The sequence below is a fragment of the Euprymna scolopes genome, chromosome 6 (assembly GCF_053919585.1).
Source record: "Euprymna scolopes isolate OS-2025 chromosome 6, ASM5391958v1, whole genome shotgun sequence".
Lineage (NCBI taxonomy): Eukaryota > Metazoa > Mollusca > Cephalopoda > Sepiida > Sepiolidae > Euprymna > Euprymna scolopes.
Genome location: NC_136487.1, coordinates 9,349,285 through 9,370,630, shown reverse-complemented (window position 1 = coordinate 9,370,630; position 21,346 = coordinate 9,349,285). Strand labels below are relative to the sequence as shown.

Sequence of the window (21,346 nt, the reverse complement as noted above, 5' to 3'; positions counted from 1 at the left end):
ATAGCCAGTCTTTGAACTCTCTCCAGATCCTGGATATCATATATTAGATATGGGGAAGAGGTTGAGACACCATACTCTTAACAGTGGTCTGGCGAGAGAGACATAAAGAGGAAGAAATATTTCATAAGTGAATTTGCAGAAAGAACGTCGTATGAAGAATAGGATACTCCTTGCTTTATTAGCAGTTTGAATGCAATGTTTAGATGGCATGAAGGACGAGTTAGAAGGCCAAGATCTTTTATCTCGTTCACCATGATACATTGCTGCTTTTTTTAATTTTTTTATTTTAATACATTTCAAATATTTCTAAATTCTTCAGACATTATCTTTACTTTTTTAAATTCTTAAATTTTTACAGAAAAATTAAGATTTGAAAAGAATTGTGGGAACTATTTTTTTTCTAATGCATAGAACCCCAGATCATGAAATCTCGGTCAACCATTGGTTCATTTAATCACATGGATACAAATACAAAAGATAACATTTGGGTCTGACAACTAAACGGGCATCATTGCTCTCTGCTCCTATCAGTTCAGTCTCTGCTGTAACCAGGTCTGTTGATGTGTCTTTAAAATAAGAGCTATTCACCAAAATTTAATCATCCACAGACACTTGTTTTGTCATTTACAACTCATCAGTGTGAGTGAGTCTAGCAAGATTCGAAACCAGGACCTCAGAGTATAAAGTTCTACCATGCTGGTGAGTCTTAAACGACGAAACATGTTCGTAGATAATTACATTTTTAAAAAATATATGTCGCTCCTTATCTAAAGGGAAAATTTTCTCAACTAGCATTAAGATAAAAACATTCTTGCATATAAATAATTGAATTCGTTCAAAAGTATCGCAAACAAAAATAAACAAATAAATTACATCTCTATCTGTCTCTCTCTTTCATATATATAAGTGGGGGAGTTAAAGGAAGAAAATAAAATCAATTCTTTAAGAAGAAACTTATCGAGCTAATACAAAACTGTTACCTAGCATCTTCTCTACTCTTCTGATGAGAAGCATAAAGCTTCGAAATTCCATGGTATAAAGAGTTTCTCGCCTACTCAACACCCCTAATTGATGTACACCCGTATTAAATAAATGAATACATCTCTCTATCTCTCTCTCTATATATATATATATAGTTTTTATACTTTCATTTTCTCTATTGACTTATATATGAGAAATACTGAAATGCTGTAGAAATACAAAAGTTGTATAATACTGAAAAAAAAAAAAAAAAAAAAATCCAAATAAACATCAATATTTATAAGAAGATCCCAAGCTGATAAAGAAAGCTTGGTATGCGAATTGCAATTCATTCTAGAATATACCAGTATTAATTGCTTTGTATTTTACAACTGTTCTTGTATCCTCGTTCATTCAACCATGGAATATCCTTTTTACACTATTATTTCAAATGTAATTTTCAATTTATGTGCGAATAAGCAAAATGTATAATTAACCAAACTCATTTTGCTAACAACATTTTCTCTGATGAGATGAGCCATTTGTTGAAAATCCATGGATTAAGGAAAAAAACTTAAAAAATTATTTGTACTACTTGTTATGCAATAAATTTTGTTGTAATTCTACATAATTTAATTCGGAATTTCCATTTATATATATATATATATATATATATATATATATATATATTAAACAGTAATCTATGTACATGCATGTTTTGGGGCCCTACCCCTCATCAGCGTAGCTTGACTGTTTTTAGGACTCGAACCCTGGATCTTATGTATTTCAGTCCAGCGTCTTATCCATTATGCTATAATGCCATAGACGATTTACTATTTAGTTTTTATCGTTTATATATATATATATATATATATATATATATATATATATATATATATATATATATATATATATATACGTAGTTTTTGTTGTTGATTTTTTAAACGATATTAAGATTAGCGTCTTCACCTTGAAGGTCGGATGTTTTTTGTTTTTTTTAGAAACTGCCCATTTTTTATTTTGGACGTAAGCAAATAATATTTTTATTTATTTATTTATTTTTAAAACAGTAATCTACGTACATGCAGGTTTCGGGGCCCTACCCCTCGTCATATATATATATATATATATATATATATATATATATATATATATATATATATATATATATATATATAACCCTTCTCAATATTATATCATTACCCAGACAGCTTCACTTTAGTTATTTATATATTTCCACTTTGCAAATTTTTTCAGATATTTGTTGTATTATTAGTTTTGTGTCTTGATAATACATTCAATTTTGAAGTTTTAAATGACTTGCCCTTTTTCTTTCCTTCTCCTGTAATAGTATTCAGCCTTTATTGTACAACAGTCACAGACACACTAGCAAAACCATTCAAATCTAAAAGGATTGATAAAAAATGTATAAAATGGATTTCTTCTGCCTCTTCACTGCATGCATCTTTGACTTTTATTATGAACAAAAAAAAAGAAAAACCCAAAAAAACTTTGAATCTGTTGTAGCGTATTTATTGCTAACCTTCTCTATTGATTCCAAAGCCGGTAATGATGATTCATTGGAAAAATGCCAAGAGTTAGTCCTTGTGATTTCAGATTTTTCAAAATGGCCTCCAAAGTGGACAGAGGTCAATGTGGGATGCCAAGAAGAATAGCCAGGCACACTTGTCTTTTTATTTATTTATTCTATTTTCTTCTTCATCGTCGTCATCATTTTTAAGTGGCACAAATAGAAAAACAAGAGGGGGGGGCAGCAAAACGGATCATGTAAGACAACATGACTATTGCTTTTTCTTCCTCTAGGGTATAAATGGTGGTTTTCTAGGGGTGGCGGACAGTGCATGGGTATGGAAGTCAGTTACTGTTGTGGGTGTTTAAGAAACATTGATTTTCAGGAAATTAAAATTATTCGCCAAGAACGAAATGTTATGAATTATCTTTGTGATTGTATCGATTTGGAGATAATAAAAATATTCTAACAGCGGAATGCACAGTTTGGTATCATTGTTGTCAAACCTTCGAATCGAACAAAGTTAAATAATAACGAAACTGCAATGGCAACACTTACATTTGTGGGTATGATCGAAAGTAGAACTAGTAGCAGCAATGTGATCAGATTATATCTTTTAGTTATGGCCATTTGGGCCAGTATGTGGAGCGTGATCACATGACTACGCCCATGTATCGGATTTTGCTCAGCTGGCGCGATTCAGAAAAATATGTCTTTTCTTGTTCACGCCATTCCCATCTTAATCTCTTCATAAGAACACGTAAAGATCAATTTTATTTCGTATGAAATAATCAGGCTTAGTTCTGGTAGTCTGGTACAAGGTCTACCCAATGTATATAACACTTATTAATCTACAAGTAGCAAGACTACATGAGGTTGCCCGGGAGTATTGATAACAAAATAGAAAAGCTAAAGAAAAAAAAACAATGTTTGCAACATTTTTCTCTTGAAACTTCTCTCTATATATGCCAATCCTCAGTCATAATATTTTTAGTGATCAGACGATTACATTATTCATACCCGATTCTGATACAATTACCGATTCTGATTCTTTTAAATTTCTAAATATTTAGCTATAGCGTGTTTTTTTTTTTTGTTTTTTTTTCAGATTACCATAAAAAAATCATGTAACATGTGCATATATTTTTGTAAATGCAAAAAAAAAAAAAACTTGTGAGGTGATCTATAGATTTTAGTTTTACTAATAGTTTAAAATTAATAAATATTCATCTCATTAGTATAATCTATGGAAAATTTTATAATTGGAAAGTTTTTTTTATAATTGTTCAAGAAAAGTTATTTATTTTTTTAATGTAACAATTTACATTTTCTGAAAATAAATACTTCTTTTCTTACTGTAAAAATAATTGTTGTGGTGTGTCCACCTTACAGATAATAATGAATCCTAACCACTTACTATTATGACTGAGAGAATTTGTATCTCGGCATTAGCACACAACTTATGCATGAGTCTTATATACTGTGGCAGTCGGACTGACGTATACCTACACTCTTCATTTGTTGTATTTGTTCAGTATATTTTGCTTCCAATAATTACAGTGTTTTTCTTCTCGCAACAATAATTGTCAGCAAAATTTACTTCATATGAATAAAATGAATGTCACTTTTAATATCTACCACTAGCCTCTCCCTCTTTAATAGGGTCCAAAAAAGAGTTCTCAATCTAATAGGTCCCACTTTACTAACTAAGATCCAGCCCTTGTCCCAGTTTTGCATCTCTGTGCCTGTTTTACAGATATACTAGTGGAATGTGCTCTGATGAACTTGTTGCACTTGTGCCCCCTATGCAATTCTCTACCTATATAAAAGCCAGGTTCGGCCAACAATGAAGTACTGTTGCCACATCTGGGCAGGAGCTGCTAGAAGCAGCTTATCCTGTCTTGACAGTGTTCAAAATAGACTTCATAGCTTAGTGGGAGAATGTCCTTTTCTCTTCCCTGCAACCTCTTTCCCACAGAAGAGACGTGGCGATCCTGTCCCTGCTTTATCGTTAGTTTCATGGCAGGTGCTCATCTGAACTTCAATCTATGGTTCCTCCTCACCAAACTTTCACGAAAAACACTTGTCTAGCCAGAACCACTATCAACAATTTCACACTCTCTTTGTCTGTGCCTACACCTAAACGTAGATTCCATGAACAGGGCTTCTCTCTTAGTACTGCTCGCCTGTGGAACTCTAATCCGTTTGCCTGCTTTCCAGCTGATTACAATCTGATTGTCTTCAAGTCCAACGTGAACAAGTTCTTACTGATCCGTCCCCCTAAGTAATCCAAGTTATAAAATTCCCACTAATGTTTACTATGCTAAAATCACAATGACTAATGTATACCCATTAACCCTTATCCTTGAGTGGCCTCTGGGCCTTGATAAGTGGTGACCCCCATGTAAAAAACAAAAAAAAAAAAAACGTACATATCCCTGACAAACTCACTTAGCAACAAAATCTCACCCCTTCACTGTTGAGGTCCTTAAATGCCAGAAAGCTTTCTACTCTAATAGTTTCTTCCCTCGAACAGCTAAACTTTGAAATTCCCTTCCTGCTACTTGCTTCCCCAACTGTACTGATATGCAGAAGTTTAAATGTAACGTAAACCAACATCTTGTTAATCTTTCCTAGGTATGGTTCCAAATAGTAGTCCCTTACATCCAAGTGACAATATGTCTTGTTAGGGGGTGAAGGTGAATAAAAAAAACATGGCAGTAACTAAATTCTATTTATGATGTTTTATTTTATTTTTGAAACAATCAGCATTTTAATCTCAATACAGTTGTAATGTTTAGTTATCAATGACACCAGATATTTCTCAATGCAGTTCATTCCATTAATCATTTTCAATCCTCTCATAATATTCTTCATCATTAAACTCATTAACTATTATCTTTGAGTCACTTTTGGTTTTTATAAATTGCAACTCATTAGTAAAAGAAGAAATACTTTTTTTCATTTCATCTTTGGAGTTAGGACACTTTCACTTTTTTTAAATAGATGAGAAATTTTCATCGCAGCTGCTCGACTGAGCTTCAATCTATGTCCCCTTTCCCTGTAAGACATTCACAACAAAAACACGTCTAGCTACAACCGCTGTCAATAGTTTCACTTTCTCTCTTTTTCTCTCTCTACCTCTCTACCTATCTAAAATTAAACGAAACTTCCATTAGCCAAATTTCTTTACTAAAACTGTTCATCTGTTGAACAAAATACCACTAGGCTGCTTCCCATTTAACTATAATGTGATCGTTTTCAAGTTCAACGTTGAATTCTTGTTGAGCCACTCTCTTAGATAATAAAATTCTGCTCAATCACAACAATCATTACCAATCATCACTCTCTCACTGTCCGCCTTACACTTATTTAACCCTTATCCGTGAGTGGTCTTTGGGCCTTGATAAGTGGTAACATCTTAGTAAAAAAAAGAAAGAAAGAAAAATGTATAACACCGTATATATAAGTTAAGGTGCAAGTTTATTAATATACAAATACGCTCATGCAAACATTTACTGCACAACAAAAAAAAAAAAAAAAAAAAAAAAAAAAAAGAAAATCACACACTGCAGACCAAAAGCTAATCAGGCAATAAAAATGGACTTGTATATAATAAACGTCTGTGAATTTCAGATGATGGAGAGGCTAACCTTAGAGATGAGTAAAAAATTATCTTTCTCTCTTGGACATAGTGTAGGATCTATTAGATTGGAGACTATCAACCAAGCTCCAAGCTTCCGGTCTCATTTCTGCAATATACATTTCTGTGCCTGTTTTACAAGAACCTTCATAGAGTATGCTCATTGTATCTTGTCAATGTAAATAACCCCAACAAACCCGTCTAGCAAAAAGGTCCCACCCCCTTCACTGTTGAAACACCTAGATGTCAGAAAGACTTCAATAATAGCTACTTCCCTTGAAATGCTAGACTTTGGAATTTGCTTCTTGCTTCTCTTAACTGTACTAACATGCAGAAATTTAAATGTAATGTGAACAGACATCTCGCTCATCTCCTTACATAGTTCCCCTATAGATATGGTCCCAAATAGTAGCTCCTTATTGTTCAAATGGCAATATGCCTTGTTTGGGGTGAACATGAATAAACCAAAAAGATGTTTTGTCTTGTTAGAGGGAATTGGGGTCAACACGGAAGTGTAATGGACAGAGCCTCTATTGTCTCCTTGATGTAAGCGACATAGGATCGCATGTCTCATGCATAATGGCTATGCTAATTGTGCATGAATGTAAGCAGGTATTCGAACCAGCTCCTTTTGTAATCGGCCTTGAAAGTGATAACATTTGATGCTCACAAATATTACAGGAAGTCCTTCAATAAAAAATATGCATGCCGGAAGTAACAGAAGACGAGTTTGAAAAATATTTACCTGAGAGTTGACGTATCTGGCAAACCACAATCTTCCGGGCTGGTGTTGGCACAGTTCACCAAATTTTGCTTTGTCCGTTTGTGAAATCTCCTCACTAAAAAATAAAAATAAATAAATAAAAAACAACAAATAAAAACATAGAAAAATAAAATAACAGAATGAACGCCTCCAAAAAAAAAAAAAAAAAAAAAAAAAAGACAGAATTTACAGAGGTTACCTTTTTATATTATTAAATTTTATGAATCAATATTTTAAATGTTCTGCGTCATTCATCACATGATGGTGGTTTCGTTTTATGGCATGTCAACCATTTTGGATAATTTAATGCCAAATCTTAAAAAAATTAATGCTTCAATTTTTAAAAAATATTTTACCACTATTTCCACCCCCACCACAAAATCCATCTTTCTATCTTTTCTTTGCTCGTATACCCTATTTCCCAACATTATCAACTACTCAAGACCCTGCTTTACTATTCTTCTGAGTATGATAACAAAACTGCATCCAATGCTAAGGACCCGATTTGGGAGCATTGGGAGCCACCATTCCCAGATAAACCTTGACCCAGAGTGGTAGCACCTTTCAGTGCTCCATCCATAGGGTAAATAGAAAATATTACTTGAAGATTATTTGCTTGCTAGCTCTATACATACAAAACAAATGAATCTTCAAACTAATCTATAAATATAAAAGCGAAAATGTATGTATGTTCGCTTTTCTTCGATGTCCACGAAAGGCTTCTTTCAAAGAAGCGCTTGCTTGCTTCACAACTTTTTAAAACTTTTTATATCATCTATAAATTGTAATATCTACGAATTATCCACGGAGCTCGCCTCTCTATTTTATTGACTTTCAAACCTTAATTATTCCACATTTCCCGCATCGGCATGCGTTACATTCGGTTTTCGGTATAAAAAAAGCGAACCTCGACTCTAATCACAGGCCCAGAGCCAGTTTGGTCAATGTCGACTTCATCATATCAGACTGTAGCTTTCATTTCGCTGAGAGCGGGTTTTTAAAAACAAACAAACCCATTTATTCAAAACTGTCCCGCACAAAATAACTGCTGAATACCTATCGCCATCACGTCAATCAAAAAACGCGCACCTGTTTTTTTTAAAGCACTTTACTATTTTCCAACTGCGCGTTGTCAACGCTTTGGGTTTTTTTCACATATCTCGAAAAACACCCAGGCAACGCCGGGTACCCCTCGCTAGTCATATATAAATCACAAACTGTCAAAACATACCTAGCCTTGAATTTCAAATGCTACCCAGATTATCCTTTTAATCTCTACCCTACATTTATATAGCCCCGTTGCTTAATGGAAACAGCTATCATTATAATCCTTTAATTATTACATTATTATTATCAGTAGTAGTAGTAGTAGTAGTAGTCGTAATATTAGTAGCAGTATCTCTATTTATCAATCTGTTATCTTGTTACAACCCAACACCTCCCATATTCCCCTGTCATTTCTACCTTTTTTTTGCCTACCCTATTTCCAAAGCCTATCAACTTCTCAATTTCTCCCCCCTCGTTAATTTATATCCCAATTCTGGATGTTTGCCGAATGTAGATTTATGCCTTAATTATCAGGGTCACTAACCCAGAGTAGTAGTACCTGCACCATCTATTAGGTAAATAGAAATTATCGTTTACAGACTTTTTGTCTACTAAATATTTGTGTTGGCACCATTAATCGGAATTTGGAATCGGAAAAATTGGGACTTTTGTGGGTATCAGAATCGGTATTGAAAAAATTTAGCATATTTTCCGATGCCAAAACCGATTCCTTAAATTATCTTTTTTATTTGATTTTAGCTTAAGAAACATCTTCCACTGCTTGTAATAAAAATAAAATAATAAATATTTATTGATTTAAACTTCCGGTAAAACTAAAATCTATAGATCATCCCCACACAAGTGTTTTTTTTTTGTTCTTGAGAAAGTATAGGCACATTTAACATGTATTTTTATGGAAATCGGAACAAAATAACAACTTCATATTTCAATATTTAGAAATTTATAAAGAATCAGAATCGTAATCCGTAATTGTATCAGAATCCGGAATTTAGTATAGAATCGGTAATTGTATCGGAATCAAGAATTTGATATGGAATCAGTAATGGTATCAGAATCAAGAATTTGATATGGAATCAGTAATGGTATCAGAATCAAGAATTTGATATGGAATCAGTAATGGTATCAGAATCAAGAATTTGATATGGAATCAGTAATGGTATCAGAATCAAGAATTTGATATGGAATCAGTAATGGTATCAGAATCAAGAATTTGATATGGAATCAGTAATGGTATCAGAATCAAGAATTTAATATGGAATCAGTAATTGTATCGGAATTGGGAAAAATATTGGAATCATCCCATCATTACTAAATACAGACAAAACTGTAACGGCATTCAGCGGGCTTCAAATGAGTTCAGTTTTTCCTGCATCAAAGCAGTTCACCCACTACATATACTACAGCCATTCCAATTTCCAGTGAAGGCACCAAAAACGTGTGTGAGTGTGGAGGGGGGATCAGCTACCAGCTCCATTTTGGTCTTCACTGTTGCAATCCAAACTTTCAGTTTCCAGTTGCACTTCTAAAAGAAATTAATCCACAAATAAATCACATACAAAACATATGCATTGTTTCTTCATAAAGTCATTATTATGGCTGTGCTTTATCTGTGAAGATAGTGGTCATGTTCTGATCCTAATAGTATGCCTGAGGGAATGCAGAAGTAGTTGACGAGCCTGATCTTAGCCTTGCATATCCTTTTGTAATGAAAAAATTGGGAGGTTGGCTCAAGAATGCTGTTCTCTCTTCTTCCTGTTTCTTTTCTTCTCGAAGACCATTGAATGGTAGACTTTAAAGGTTGATTTTCCCTTCAAGAATAATTTGCCTTTAAGGTGGTTTGGCTGTGGTTTGGTGTTCACACTGATATTGTATTTTTGAGATTAACTTTCAAGAGATTTTAAAATCATCTGGCCTTTCTCTTTTTCTTTAAACTGTAAATCCCAACAACTAACTGTCCTTCTGTGGTATATAAACATAGGTAGAAGCAACCTAAAGGCCATATAATATTTTATGCAAAGAGTATAGAGCTCCTCTATCGGGGTTTTCCATTAATAAATCACAAAATCAATCTTGTTTTTTTTATTAAATATGTCTTCAGATCTCAGGCATTTTATGGAGAAGATGTTAACATTTTCATATCAAAGTCAACAAGATTCAAACTGCAAATAATTCTCATCTTTAAACATGTGTCAAGTTAAAAAGGGAATAGAAGTTATACAAGCACTCTAATCATAAGAAAAAAAGCACTTGTAGAAACATAAATAAAACAAATGGATATTCAATCTGTGCCTTTAGCAATTAAAATGCGATTTTAAACTTAAGCATGAAAAGATACATGAACACATTGAAAAATTATATGCAGATCTTTATATATATATATATATATATATATATATGTTATTATTTATTTTTTTTTTGTGATATAAGCAGTTTTGAAATGTTGCCTATTTGTATTTATTTTTCGATTCCTAAGCAATGAAGGGATTACCACCCCCCTTGTATTATATTTTATTATTTTTATTTATATAAGCGAGATAAGACACTGAAAGAGTTCAGATGAAAAATCCTGATAGATATTACTTGAAGTATTACTTTTAAGGTGATCCTAGCCAAAAAGGAAAAGCTCAATATTTAAGAATAGAGCAATAAAACTTATTTTTATTTATAAAATATTCAAATGGTTATTCTATTTTAATATTTAAAAAAATATTTTTATGTGCGTAAAAGTTATCCAGAAACACGTGTCCATGGATATCACCCGTCATCAGTATGGCTACATCTTCTGGTAGGAATCGAACTGGCAAATACACAATTGGCAGTCTAGTGTTTTACCATTGAGCCACGACGCCTTGTCAGATTCTATGCATGATTTTTATCACTTTTAAATATAAGATCTGTTGTTGTTTTATTATTAGCAATATATGCAGTGTTGAAATGCTTATTTTCACTTCCAAATATATATATATATATATATATATATATAAAGAGAGAGAGAACTTTTATTCATTCCAAGATATATTGCTACTGAAGCATGATCGGTTACTGTGATAGGAGTCATATCTTCTTATTATTTGGAGAGGGGGGTATTTTGATAGAGAGTCGAGCAGCAAGATATTTGTTTATATTACATTTACATTTCTGCATATTTGTATGGTTGAGGGAACAAGGTGGGAATTCCAAAGGCAAGCAGTCCAAATAAAAACTTTATCCAAATAAAACATTTTTCAGACGAGAGAGTCAGACTGGCTCTGCACAAACTAGCTTCACTTCAAACAAACTCCCAACGTGTTATCCAGCATCCCTAAGATAATCAGATGCTAACCGACCTCAATCTGAGCGACCAAAAGAACTGCAATTTTAAGCTTAACAAAATGACCAGTAAACAGATCCTTTTCATAAAGATGCTTGTGCTTATCTAAAATCTGATTTATCCATTAAATTAATAAAAATGGTATTTCATATTTGAGTGTGATGGATCGACTAATTGATAAACTGAGATGGAAGCATAAGAAACAGATAAACTGTCTAACTGAGCTGATTATAAAGAAGAGTTGATGCATCTAATAAAAATCGAACCGCATACATATTCTTAAAAAATTAAAAAATAAAATAAAATATCCTGCATATTTTTTTTTCTTTCTTATCGATTCTTAGATTCCAAGAATGGAAAACAAATCTAATTACTGATTTCAAATAAAAATTGAAAAATGATTCTCCAATGAAAATAGAATATCGAATTTAAGATCAGCTTCAAAGGAAATTAAAAAAATATCTTGTATTTTTTTTTTTTTTTTGCTTTATTCCGGGAGAGAAATAAAATAAAACGAAAAAATGTTTATGACTCGAGGCGTTCAAATTGATTTTTTAGATTGATTTGTTAACTGCATCGTCTTTAAAGATTCTATTCTCAAACTCTTATGGAGATATCTCGATCAACAAGTGTGACTGTCTAAAGGGAGTTAACTTATTACAAACTTAAATTCCTTGGAACTCTTAATCTTTTGTTATAAAGAGAAAAGAAAAGTAACCAAAAAGTTCATTGAAGCTAAAAAAAAAAAGTTTATTGAAACTAAAAAAAAAATTTTTTTAAGTTTATTGAAACTAAAAAAATTTTTTTTTTTTAACTTTATTGAAACTAAAACTTTGGAAACAAAAATCTTTTTACTTTATTTACAGGTTGTTTTTCTTATCTTGGCCGGAACCATTTTTACAAAGTTTCTACTATTGTACTTTTCAGCGTTTTTCAGGTGCCTTACATAATCGTAACCATTTTTTTTATCACATTATCACATGGCTGCTTCTCTGCAGACTACAATATGTTAATTTTTAAATACAATGCCAACAAATATTTGTTTGAACATGTCCTCATAAATAACCAAGTTTTGTTAATTTAATTCATTATTTTCAATCCTCTCATAATTTCTCATTCTCTGACTGTTCCCTGGAGCACTGTCTTGGCAAGCTTCTCTCCTCGTTATGTGGCCAAACAATTTTAGTTTGCACCTCCTGATTGTGGTGAGATTTTTATAAGAACGAATGGCTTGCCTTATTCTGTTTTTAACTTCATCATTGGTTATGTGGTCTTTGTAAGAAATGACAAACACTCTTCTGAAGCATCTCATTTCTGAGGCTTGAATCCTCTTTAATTCTGCTGTAAGACTCCATGTTTCATAAGCATACAGGAAAACTGAGTAGACAAGGGAGCACATGAGTTTTATCTTTGAGTTGAGCTTGATGATGTTCGACTTAGTTGAAAAGTTAAACATCATTTGGATTCAATATTTTCTAAATGTTTTTACATAGCTTGTTGCACTTTATTTTTGCCAAATAACTTGATTGAAGTGACAGTCTTTTGGAGGTTGATGGTTCAATCCTTAATATTGATAAGAAGATAGTATTGGTAAGTTCTTGATAAGAACTAAAACTAACATAAAAAATTAACACTTCTACCCCTCCAGGGTTGACAGAAAAAGAACAATCTAGACTCACTGATTAAATAAAGAGTACAGTTAGAAATTCCATGTAGGTTCCCAAGTTTAAAAAGAAGCACCTGAAGAAGGTCAGAGGTTACATCGGCCAGAATATGAAAATAACAACGAAAACGTCAATGTTATTTGAATAATCCAAATAATACATACTTTTTAAACATTAATTTTTTAATGGAAATTATTCCAAACAATGTATGAAGCCACTCGATGTAAGGAGCTAAAGAAAGAAATATTTCAAGATAAAGACGAGTCAACGATAACTGTCAAACGAATAGATTCTGGCCTAGAAAACAGTAACTCTTCCCCCTTTGTAAGAAATATCAGTTTGAATGTGGAAATTACAAGGATTAAACACATAAAATAATAAGGTTACAAAGTGTTCAGAATCTTAAACACATAAAATAAGGTTACAAAGTGTTCAGAATCTTAAACACATAAAATAATAAGGTTACAAAATGTTCAGAATCTTGTTAATTTTGTGAAAAATGTGACAAAAATTAAACAAATTTTAACAAAGCTGGAGCAGAATTGAAGAAAATTTAAGATGGATCCCCACCCCAGTGTGTTTGTTTGCTTGGTTAGAAAAAAAAATTGTTTTTAATCCAACAAAAGTGTCTCTCATGAAAAAGGAAAGTGTCATCTAAATCTAATTTAACAAAGACGACATTGAATGATTTCTCTAGCAGAACCCAACATAATGATCTTATAATAAATATATTATGGTTAGCATCCGTCTGTCTCAGGAGACAATAAAATTCTGTCTGTTGCCAAATTGCGGCATCCGCTGTGATTGTGCAGGCCTATCCTGTATTGAAAAGCTCTGTTGCCGATGCCACAGATGTAGGTGGTATCTGGTCGCAAGAGCTTTGTTGCAACCCTCTGTTGTCTGTTCCCTCTTATCTCCCTCTAGTCTCTTTTATCGTCAATTTTTTGAGTACATGTTTTCACAGCACGTCTCCAGTATCTGTGACTTCTAGCCTGTTGGATCAATGCAATCTGGCTTTATGTCTTGCTTGCAGACATCCTTATAGCATAGGAGAGGTCTTCCTGCTGGTTTGAAGCAAGCCATAAGCTTAACCTAAAGGACACCCCTTGAAATCCTTCCACTGTCCATCCTCCCAGCATGGCTAAGCCACCAGACATCAACGTAATTAACATTATGTGACAGGTAAATCGTAAAGTCGACATACTTAATGGCTATTCTTTTATATTTATTCAGATCACAGAGAGATGACAGTATGATAGAAATGGACATTTTGCCAATTTTCTAAATAAATCTAAATCGTTTTATTGTTTGGGTTCCGGCTTCTGGACTCCTATAGATGACTAGCCGGGGGGGGGGGGAGAGGGCACCCGACATTGCCTGGTCGTAAAATATGCTTAAGTTTATTTTAATTCATGCAGAGATTTCATAATTATTATTACAAGCCAATTCTCTATTGAATACTATATTATACCTAATATATAATAGTGATTTCAAAAGTTTTTTTCTTAAATGACTTTGGTGCCATCAGCTAGAATCGAAACCAAAACATCTGTGTGAGCTATTAACAGATAAATATATAAAATTAAACCGCTTCAAGCTACGAATAAATTTGTGCATGCGCAAAAGTAATAGAAATATGTCGGCAAATTAAAATAAACATTTTGTATTTCAACTTGCCGACATTTCTGTATGCGTTATTCATCCATCCAAACAAAGATTTGACTTGTTACAATTCATCCTTGGTGTATGATTCCTATTTCCTGTTAATTTTAGTGTTATGCGACCAGTAGTGTAAGAGTTTATTGGTTAAATATTTTCACACAGACACACATACATACATGTACTGTTTTATTCATATAGATTACATCGAACATGCACACTAATGCTAAGTTGTTGCATAGACATTTTGTTTGCACATTATTATTCTTGCAAATCATAATATAGTTGGGCATCTTAAATGTAGTTCATAAACCTTCGTTATAAAGTCTTAAACAAATCGAAAATGTGCTGCCATTTTAAAATTCGCACAATTTTGCATAATTTAACGACAGTTCAAATCCAATTAAAATCAGAGATAAAAATATCTCTGAAGATTTTTATGTTCCTTGAGGATCTCTTCATGAGAAAATACAAATTGTTAACAGACAGACAGGCATCATGAGTCGCATCTTCCGCTGGGTGCAGATTGAAAATCCACGTAACTTATTTTTCGCCATTTTTTTCCAATCCAGGGCAAGTTAATTGATGGACGCCCAGCTGTTGAGAGATGTCCAATCAAAAACATTTTCTCTCTACCTTCTCCTTGGTTTTCCTCTGCCTCTTGTTTTATAACATACCCTCAAAGCATAACTTATGTCTCTTATCATTATATATAACTACTTCATTTGCTCACATAAAATTAATATACAAAAGTATAAATTTATGCGTAAACTTTAAGTATTTACTTCAAAAGTGCTCAATACGTAGGTAGAGCTAGTTAGTAATTTATAAAATATATATGTCGATTAAGCTACACTGAATATTCCGCGTTTCATCCACTCTAGGATTCTTCAGGCTTATGCGCATATGCCTGAAGAATCCTAGAGTGGATGAAACGCGAAATATTCAGTGTAGCTTAATCGACATATATATTTTATAAATTACTATATATATATATATATATATATATATATATATATATAGATTATTCGTGGCTACATTCTACATTTGTATGCTTTGCTGTTAATAATAATATTCCATTTGTAATAATGTCTGTCAGGGTCAATACTATTTAGAAAAAAATTACTCTTTGTTCATCTTTAAAAATATTATTGTTAGTTAAATATTCATTAAATAAAATTTATTTAAAATTGTAACAATTTAATGTTCTCACCATAAAAATAATTGTCAGCTTAATATGCTTGGGATGAATAAAACGTATGATATGTACTAGCAGGCCGCCGGGCGTTGCCCAGTAGTAAAATATGCTTAAATATGATATTTTCATTCATGCAAGTTTCGTATTTATTATTATTATAGAACCAATTTTCTATTGAGTATTATATTGTACCCAATACATAGTGATGATTTCAAAAATTAAAAAAAATATATATGATTTGAATGCCATCAGCTAGAATCGAAACCAAAACATATAGCTCTCAAGCCTTATTTGTTACCATCTGTATTATGTACTAAAACATATAAAAACTGAGAAAATAATGTTGTAAAAAGGTATAAATGTATCTTTGTGTAAGCATACAAGAACACTTTAAGTTAACTTACGCCTGCCAAGTTCCAATTTTTTGCAATTTTAACTCCTTAGCAGCTATTTTTACAAACTAAAAATCAAACTGACTTTACGTTTCTGAATGTTTAAGATGAGGATTAGTTATTCACATTATTTTGATTCTTTGGACTAGTTCTAATCTTGAGTGTCATTTTTACAATGTCTCGGTGGATGAAACCTCTGACCTTCTTCTAGTGTATCTTGTCAAACTTGGGAATCTGCATGGAATTTTAAATTAAACCCTTTATTTACTTCACAGAAGTAGTATGCTCACGTTCCATCAGCCATGACTGCATAAAGGTCCTAAGTTATTTGCAATTGTATTTTTTGGTCACCCACACTGAGAATTGAGCCTTCAACCTTCGGGAGAATATCACTTTTATACAATTGAATTTATCCAAGTACTTTAACCATTGCTGAGTGTGACAAGATACACCTGAAGAAGGTCGGAGGTTACATCGACTAAAACGTTTTGAAAAATAACAATAGTCTGAAGAATCAAAATAATACGAATCGAATTTGCTCCACATGTCCAAATCTCATCTATATCAAGTTTCAAATCTGTAGACCAAAAATTGATAGAGGAGTTTAATAGAGACCGTTCCTCACACAGAGAGACAAGCTCACTTGTATACATATATAAATTTATTGAAATTGTGTTTTGATTGATGGGACAGCCTAATTGGATTTTGGAACAATTCATTTTCAAATAGGTAAAGTCGGAATTGTTTAGCTTAGTGGCATCAAATTAATTGCTAACTATCTTTACTTATTGGACTCTTTTTAAAAACGTGTGAAAGGTGATAACGTATGTACGAATATGAAATACCCTAGTGTACTATTATATCGATCTATATGATAGATGTCTTTTTTTATTCAAAGAATTTGCTTGCTATTCACTGTTTTGTATATTATTTTTGTGGATATCAGCATAATCACGTTGACACACCAGTTCCTGTCAGATCACTTAAGTTAAGCAATATTGAGCCTGGTCAGTACTAAAATGGTCGACCATTTCGAAATACCAGGTGCTATCTCAGCATTGTTTCCAATCATTCTAGACTTCTTGACACCAGAATCGAGCAATGCCAACTTGGGTGAAATACAGTTGGGAATTGTGCAGCTCTTGTGTCACAATTACATCCAAATCTATCCTTATATGGAGTATACATCGTCTCTTGAACCAAGGCCATGGTATACTGATGATTAGAATCGTTAGATCTGTTACAAACCTCATGCTGGGAGGATGGACAGTGCCAATAGATTCATTAAATGTCAGCAAGACAAATGTTTTCTGATTGTCAAGATTGCAATGAATTTGTTGTTGAAACGAAAAATGACGTTTTTGTCTACATCTTGTTGAACATCTGATTCGATATTTATAAATAGATTTCAGACGGAGTAACTCTCTTAGCTTCTATTTTTTTAAAACTTATTATCAGTTACATCAGCGCATCCTATTCACCTCAGAAAGATTGGGGCAGTATTCTGGTGATGCCTAGGGCTAGCTCCTTGATTGTATGCCCCAAAGACTCAAATATAAGTCCTAGTATTGTAAAATATTATGAAAAAGATAGTTTGAATATGATTAGATGCTCACTCACCCACCGAATTTAGATGTTCGAGCCCACTATTACCCCCAACACACACACACCTGAATGTGGATGTTCACTGTCCTGAATACTCCTGATTGGAGTGATTTAAAATACTCCTCACTATGGCCAAAGAAATCCTAGCTACATTAAACCATTGTGACAAAAAAGTAATAACTACGATTTTTGAATATAGGGTTGTCAAGAAAAGAAAGGAATAGATATGCGTCATGGCCTACTGAGACAGAGAAAATATTTGATGTTTTGGAGCACACTGAACCTAATAGGGAAAATGTCAAAGTAACCAATATTAGAGAAATATTATATATTTACATATACGCTAGAAAGATCCGTGTTTCGGCATTGCCTGGGAAATTTGAGCAAAGCCAGAAGCTTTTACTCCCAGTTATTTGTTCAGTGAAGGGTACTAACTGATTTTTGCCTGACTTCAGTGTGAGTGTTGTTCAGAGTGGGGTTTTTGTTTTAATTTACAATTTATGACTAAATCACAACTTGTTGAAAATCAAGTCCACCAAACATAAATTGACCTTAAGAGATGTTTTCACAAAAACTGACTCAGTTTTTATCCACAACATGAAAAATATTTGTACATACAATTATGTGTTAGATTAAAATGAAAACAGTCATTGCAATCTAAAATAATAGAAATGAATATTTCATTAATGAGATATCCTTTTGCAAAGCTATATTTAAATTAGTTCATCTTATGATTTCGATTGTATTCACATGATCAGTATATCAGAAAGTTTCTTTTATCGTGTTAAGTTGAAATCGGCGTTTTAACCTGACTGTTAGAGTGGGAAATTGCACAACTTTATACGTGTGTGTGTATGTGTGATATATTTTTCTTTTTATACGTGTGTGTGTATGTGTGATATATTTTTCTTTTTATACGTGTGTGTGTATGTGTGATATATTTTTCTTTTTATACGTGTGTGTGTATGTGTGATATATTTTTCTTTTTCAGTATTTTATGCATATAAAGATATGTTAATAAGGTGATATAATATATTGAATATATATTTTCAGTATTTATTTAAGAAATGCTCAATACCTGAGTAGTAGTAGTAGTAGTAGTAGTAGTAGTAGTAGTATGAAAATAGATCTATAGCAAGTAAACTACAGAGGAGCTCATGTTTCATTCTTGCAAGCATTTAGCCTGATTATATATATATATATATATATATATATATATATAGTAATTTATAAAATATATATGCCGATTAAGCTACACTGAATATCCTGCGTTTCAGCCACTCTGGGACTCTTCAGGCTTATGCGCGAATTCTGTGGTTGTTTGTCGTTTTTATATCCGCATCTTCTATTGAGATTTTAGTTAGCCAATCAGCTTTCTAGTATCCACCGTGCCCTTCCTATCAGCCAATGGGCATGCATTTATCGGACAAAGGATCTGTTTTAAAACTAGGTTAGTGTTTTTTTTTTATTGTTAGTTTATATATAAATATATATATATATGTGTACATACATATATGCACATATATATACATATATATATACATACATATATGTGTGATCGTTTATGTATATTCATGTTTATTTAATTTATTTATTTGTTTATTTTCTATTGTTTTTGTTAGTTTTAAAACTATTTTGTATCGCTATCCTAGAGTAAATTTTATCTTGTGACCACAGTTATTTGCTATTTCTCTTCTACAGTTTAATAGATGTTGGGTCTCTTTAAAGTACAGGATAGAAAAGTTTTCATGAAGGCATAATCTACATGGGTCGTCTAGGTCTCTACACGTGGTAGCTTGTCTTATTATTTTCCATTCGACTACTGGCGAATGTCCGCTTTCTTTGAGTTCCCAGTATTTATTCGCTACTGTTGTTTTTATACAGTGTTTTTTATTGTTGAATGTACTTTTGTGGTCATAGTATCGGGTTTTGAAATCTAAGGAAGTCATACCTACGTAATATTTCTTGTTATTCGGGTTTTCTTTCGCAAATATTGTTGCCTGATAAAATACGCTTTTGGTTAGGCATTTATTTTGAACTGGGCAAAGTGTGCGGTGTCTACAGTTGCATTTATCTTGTTTGTTATTAGTATTTTTATTTATAGTATGATTGTTCTTGTCCGGGGTTGGTTCATTATTATTATTATTATTATTATTATTATTATTTCTGCTAGTGTTAGTTTTATATTTGTCACAGTGTCTACTTTTTTTATTGTTTATTTTGTTGTTGTTTACATTCTTTTTATTTAATATTTTGTTATTATGCGCTTTAATTATCATTTCTAAATTTTCGCAACAACTGTAGAATAACTTTAAGGTATTTTTATTGAAGATTTTTTGTAAGGGGTTGGTTGCGGGAAAGTGTTTTTCAATAAGATCTAGAAATTTCTTGCTAAGTTTTGTTTTTAACAGTTGATTGTATGGGGCCGTATTCCAAATTATAGTTCTTTTTCTTCTATTTTTAATTTTATTATAGTTATTGGTGTTTTGTTGCTTATATTTGATATCGATATTTTTGTATCCACTATTTTTTAGGGCTGTTTCGTAGATATTGGTTGACCTGTTAAATGCATTTTCATCGCTTGAGTTATTACTGAGTCTACTTACGATCGAGTTAGGAATCTGTTTTATAATTGATGGTGGGTGATTGGACTTAGGGTTTACATATATTGGAGTAGTGTTATCTTTTAAGTAGGGTTCATATGTGTTTTTATCTAAATTTAACGTGACGTCCAGGAAGTTTGTTATTTTTATGTTAGCTGATACGTCTGCTTTTAGGCCTAATTTTTTCATTTCCTTGTGTATGATTTTCTTAAAGTTATCTCCCTTGACTTTGTTGGAGTGTTTTATTATAGCTAATCCGTCATCAGAAATAATAATAATAATAATAATAATAATAATAATAAACCAACCCCGGACAAGAACAACCATACTATAAATAAAAATACTAATAACAAACAAGATAAATGCAACTGTAGACACCGCACACTTTGCCCAGTTCAAAATAAATGTCTAATCAAAAGGGTAGTTTATCAGGCAACAATATTTGCGAACGAAAACTCGAATAACAAGAAATATTATGTAGGTATGACTTCCTTAGATTTCAAAACCCGATACTATGACCACAAAAGTACATTCAACAATAAAAAACACCGTATAAAAACAACACTAGAGAATAAATACTGGGAACTCAAAGAAAGCGGACATTCGCCGGTAGTCGAATGGAAAATAATAAGACAAGCTACCACGTGTAGAGACCTAGACGACCCATGTAGATTATGCCTTCATGAAAACTTTTCTATCCTGTACTTTAAAGAACCCCAACATCTATTAAACTGTAGAAGAGAAATAGCAAATAACTGTTCACAAAATAAAATTTACTCTAGAATAGCGATACAAAATAGTTTTAAAACTAACAAAAACAATAGAAAATAAACAAATAAATAAATTAAATAAATATGAATATACATAAACGATCACACATATGTATGTATATATATATATATATATATATATATATATATATATATGTATGTACACATATATATATATTT

General features: G+C 32.2%; 1 protein-coding gene across 4 annotated transcripts in view; it reads right to left on the bottom strand.

Moving 5' to 3' along the window:
• LOC145277493 (uncharacterized) overlaps positions 1 to 21,346 on the bottom strand; it is a 656,318-nt gene that overhangs the window by 126,573 nt on the left and 508,399 nt on the right. For all 4 annotated transcript variants that reach the window (XM_080128883.1, XM_080128881.1, XM_080128880.1 and 1 more), the window contains one exon: positions 6,880 to 6,973. In XM_080128883.1, coding sequence (XP_079985009.1) covers positions 6,880 to 6,973 — 94 coding nt within the window. The remainder of the gene's footprint in view (positions 1 to 6,879; positions 6,974 to 21,346) is intronic.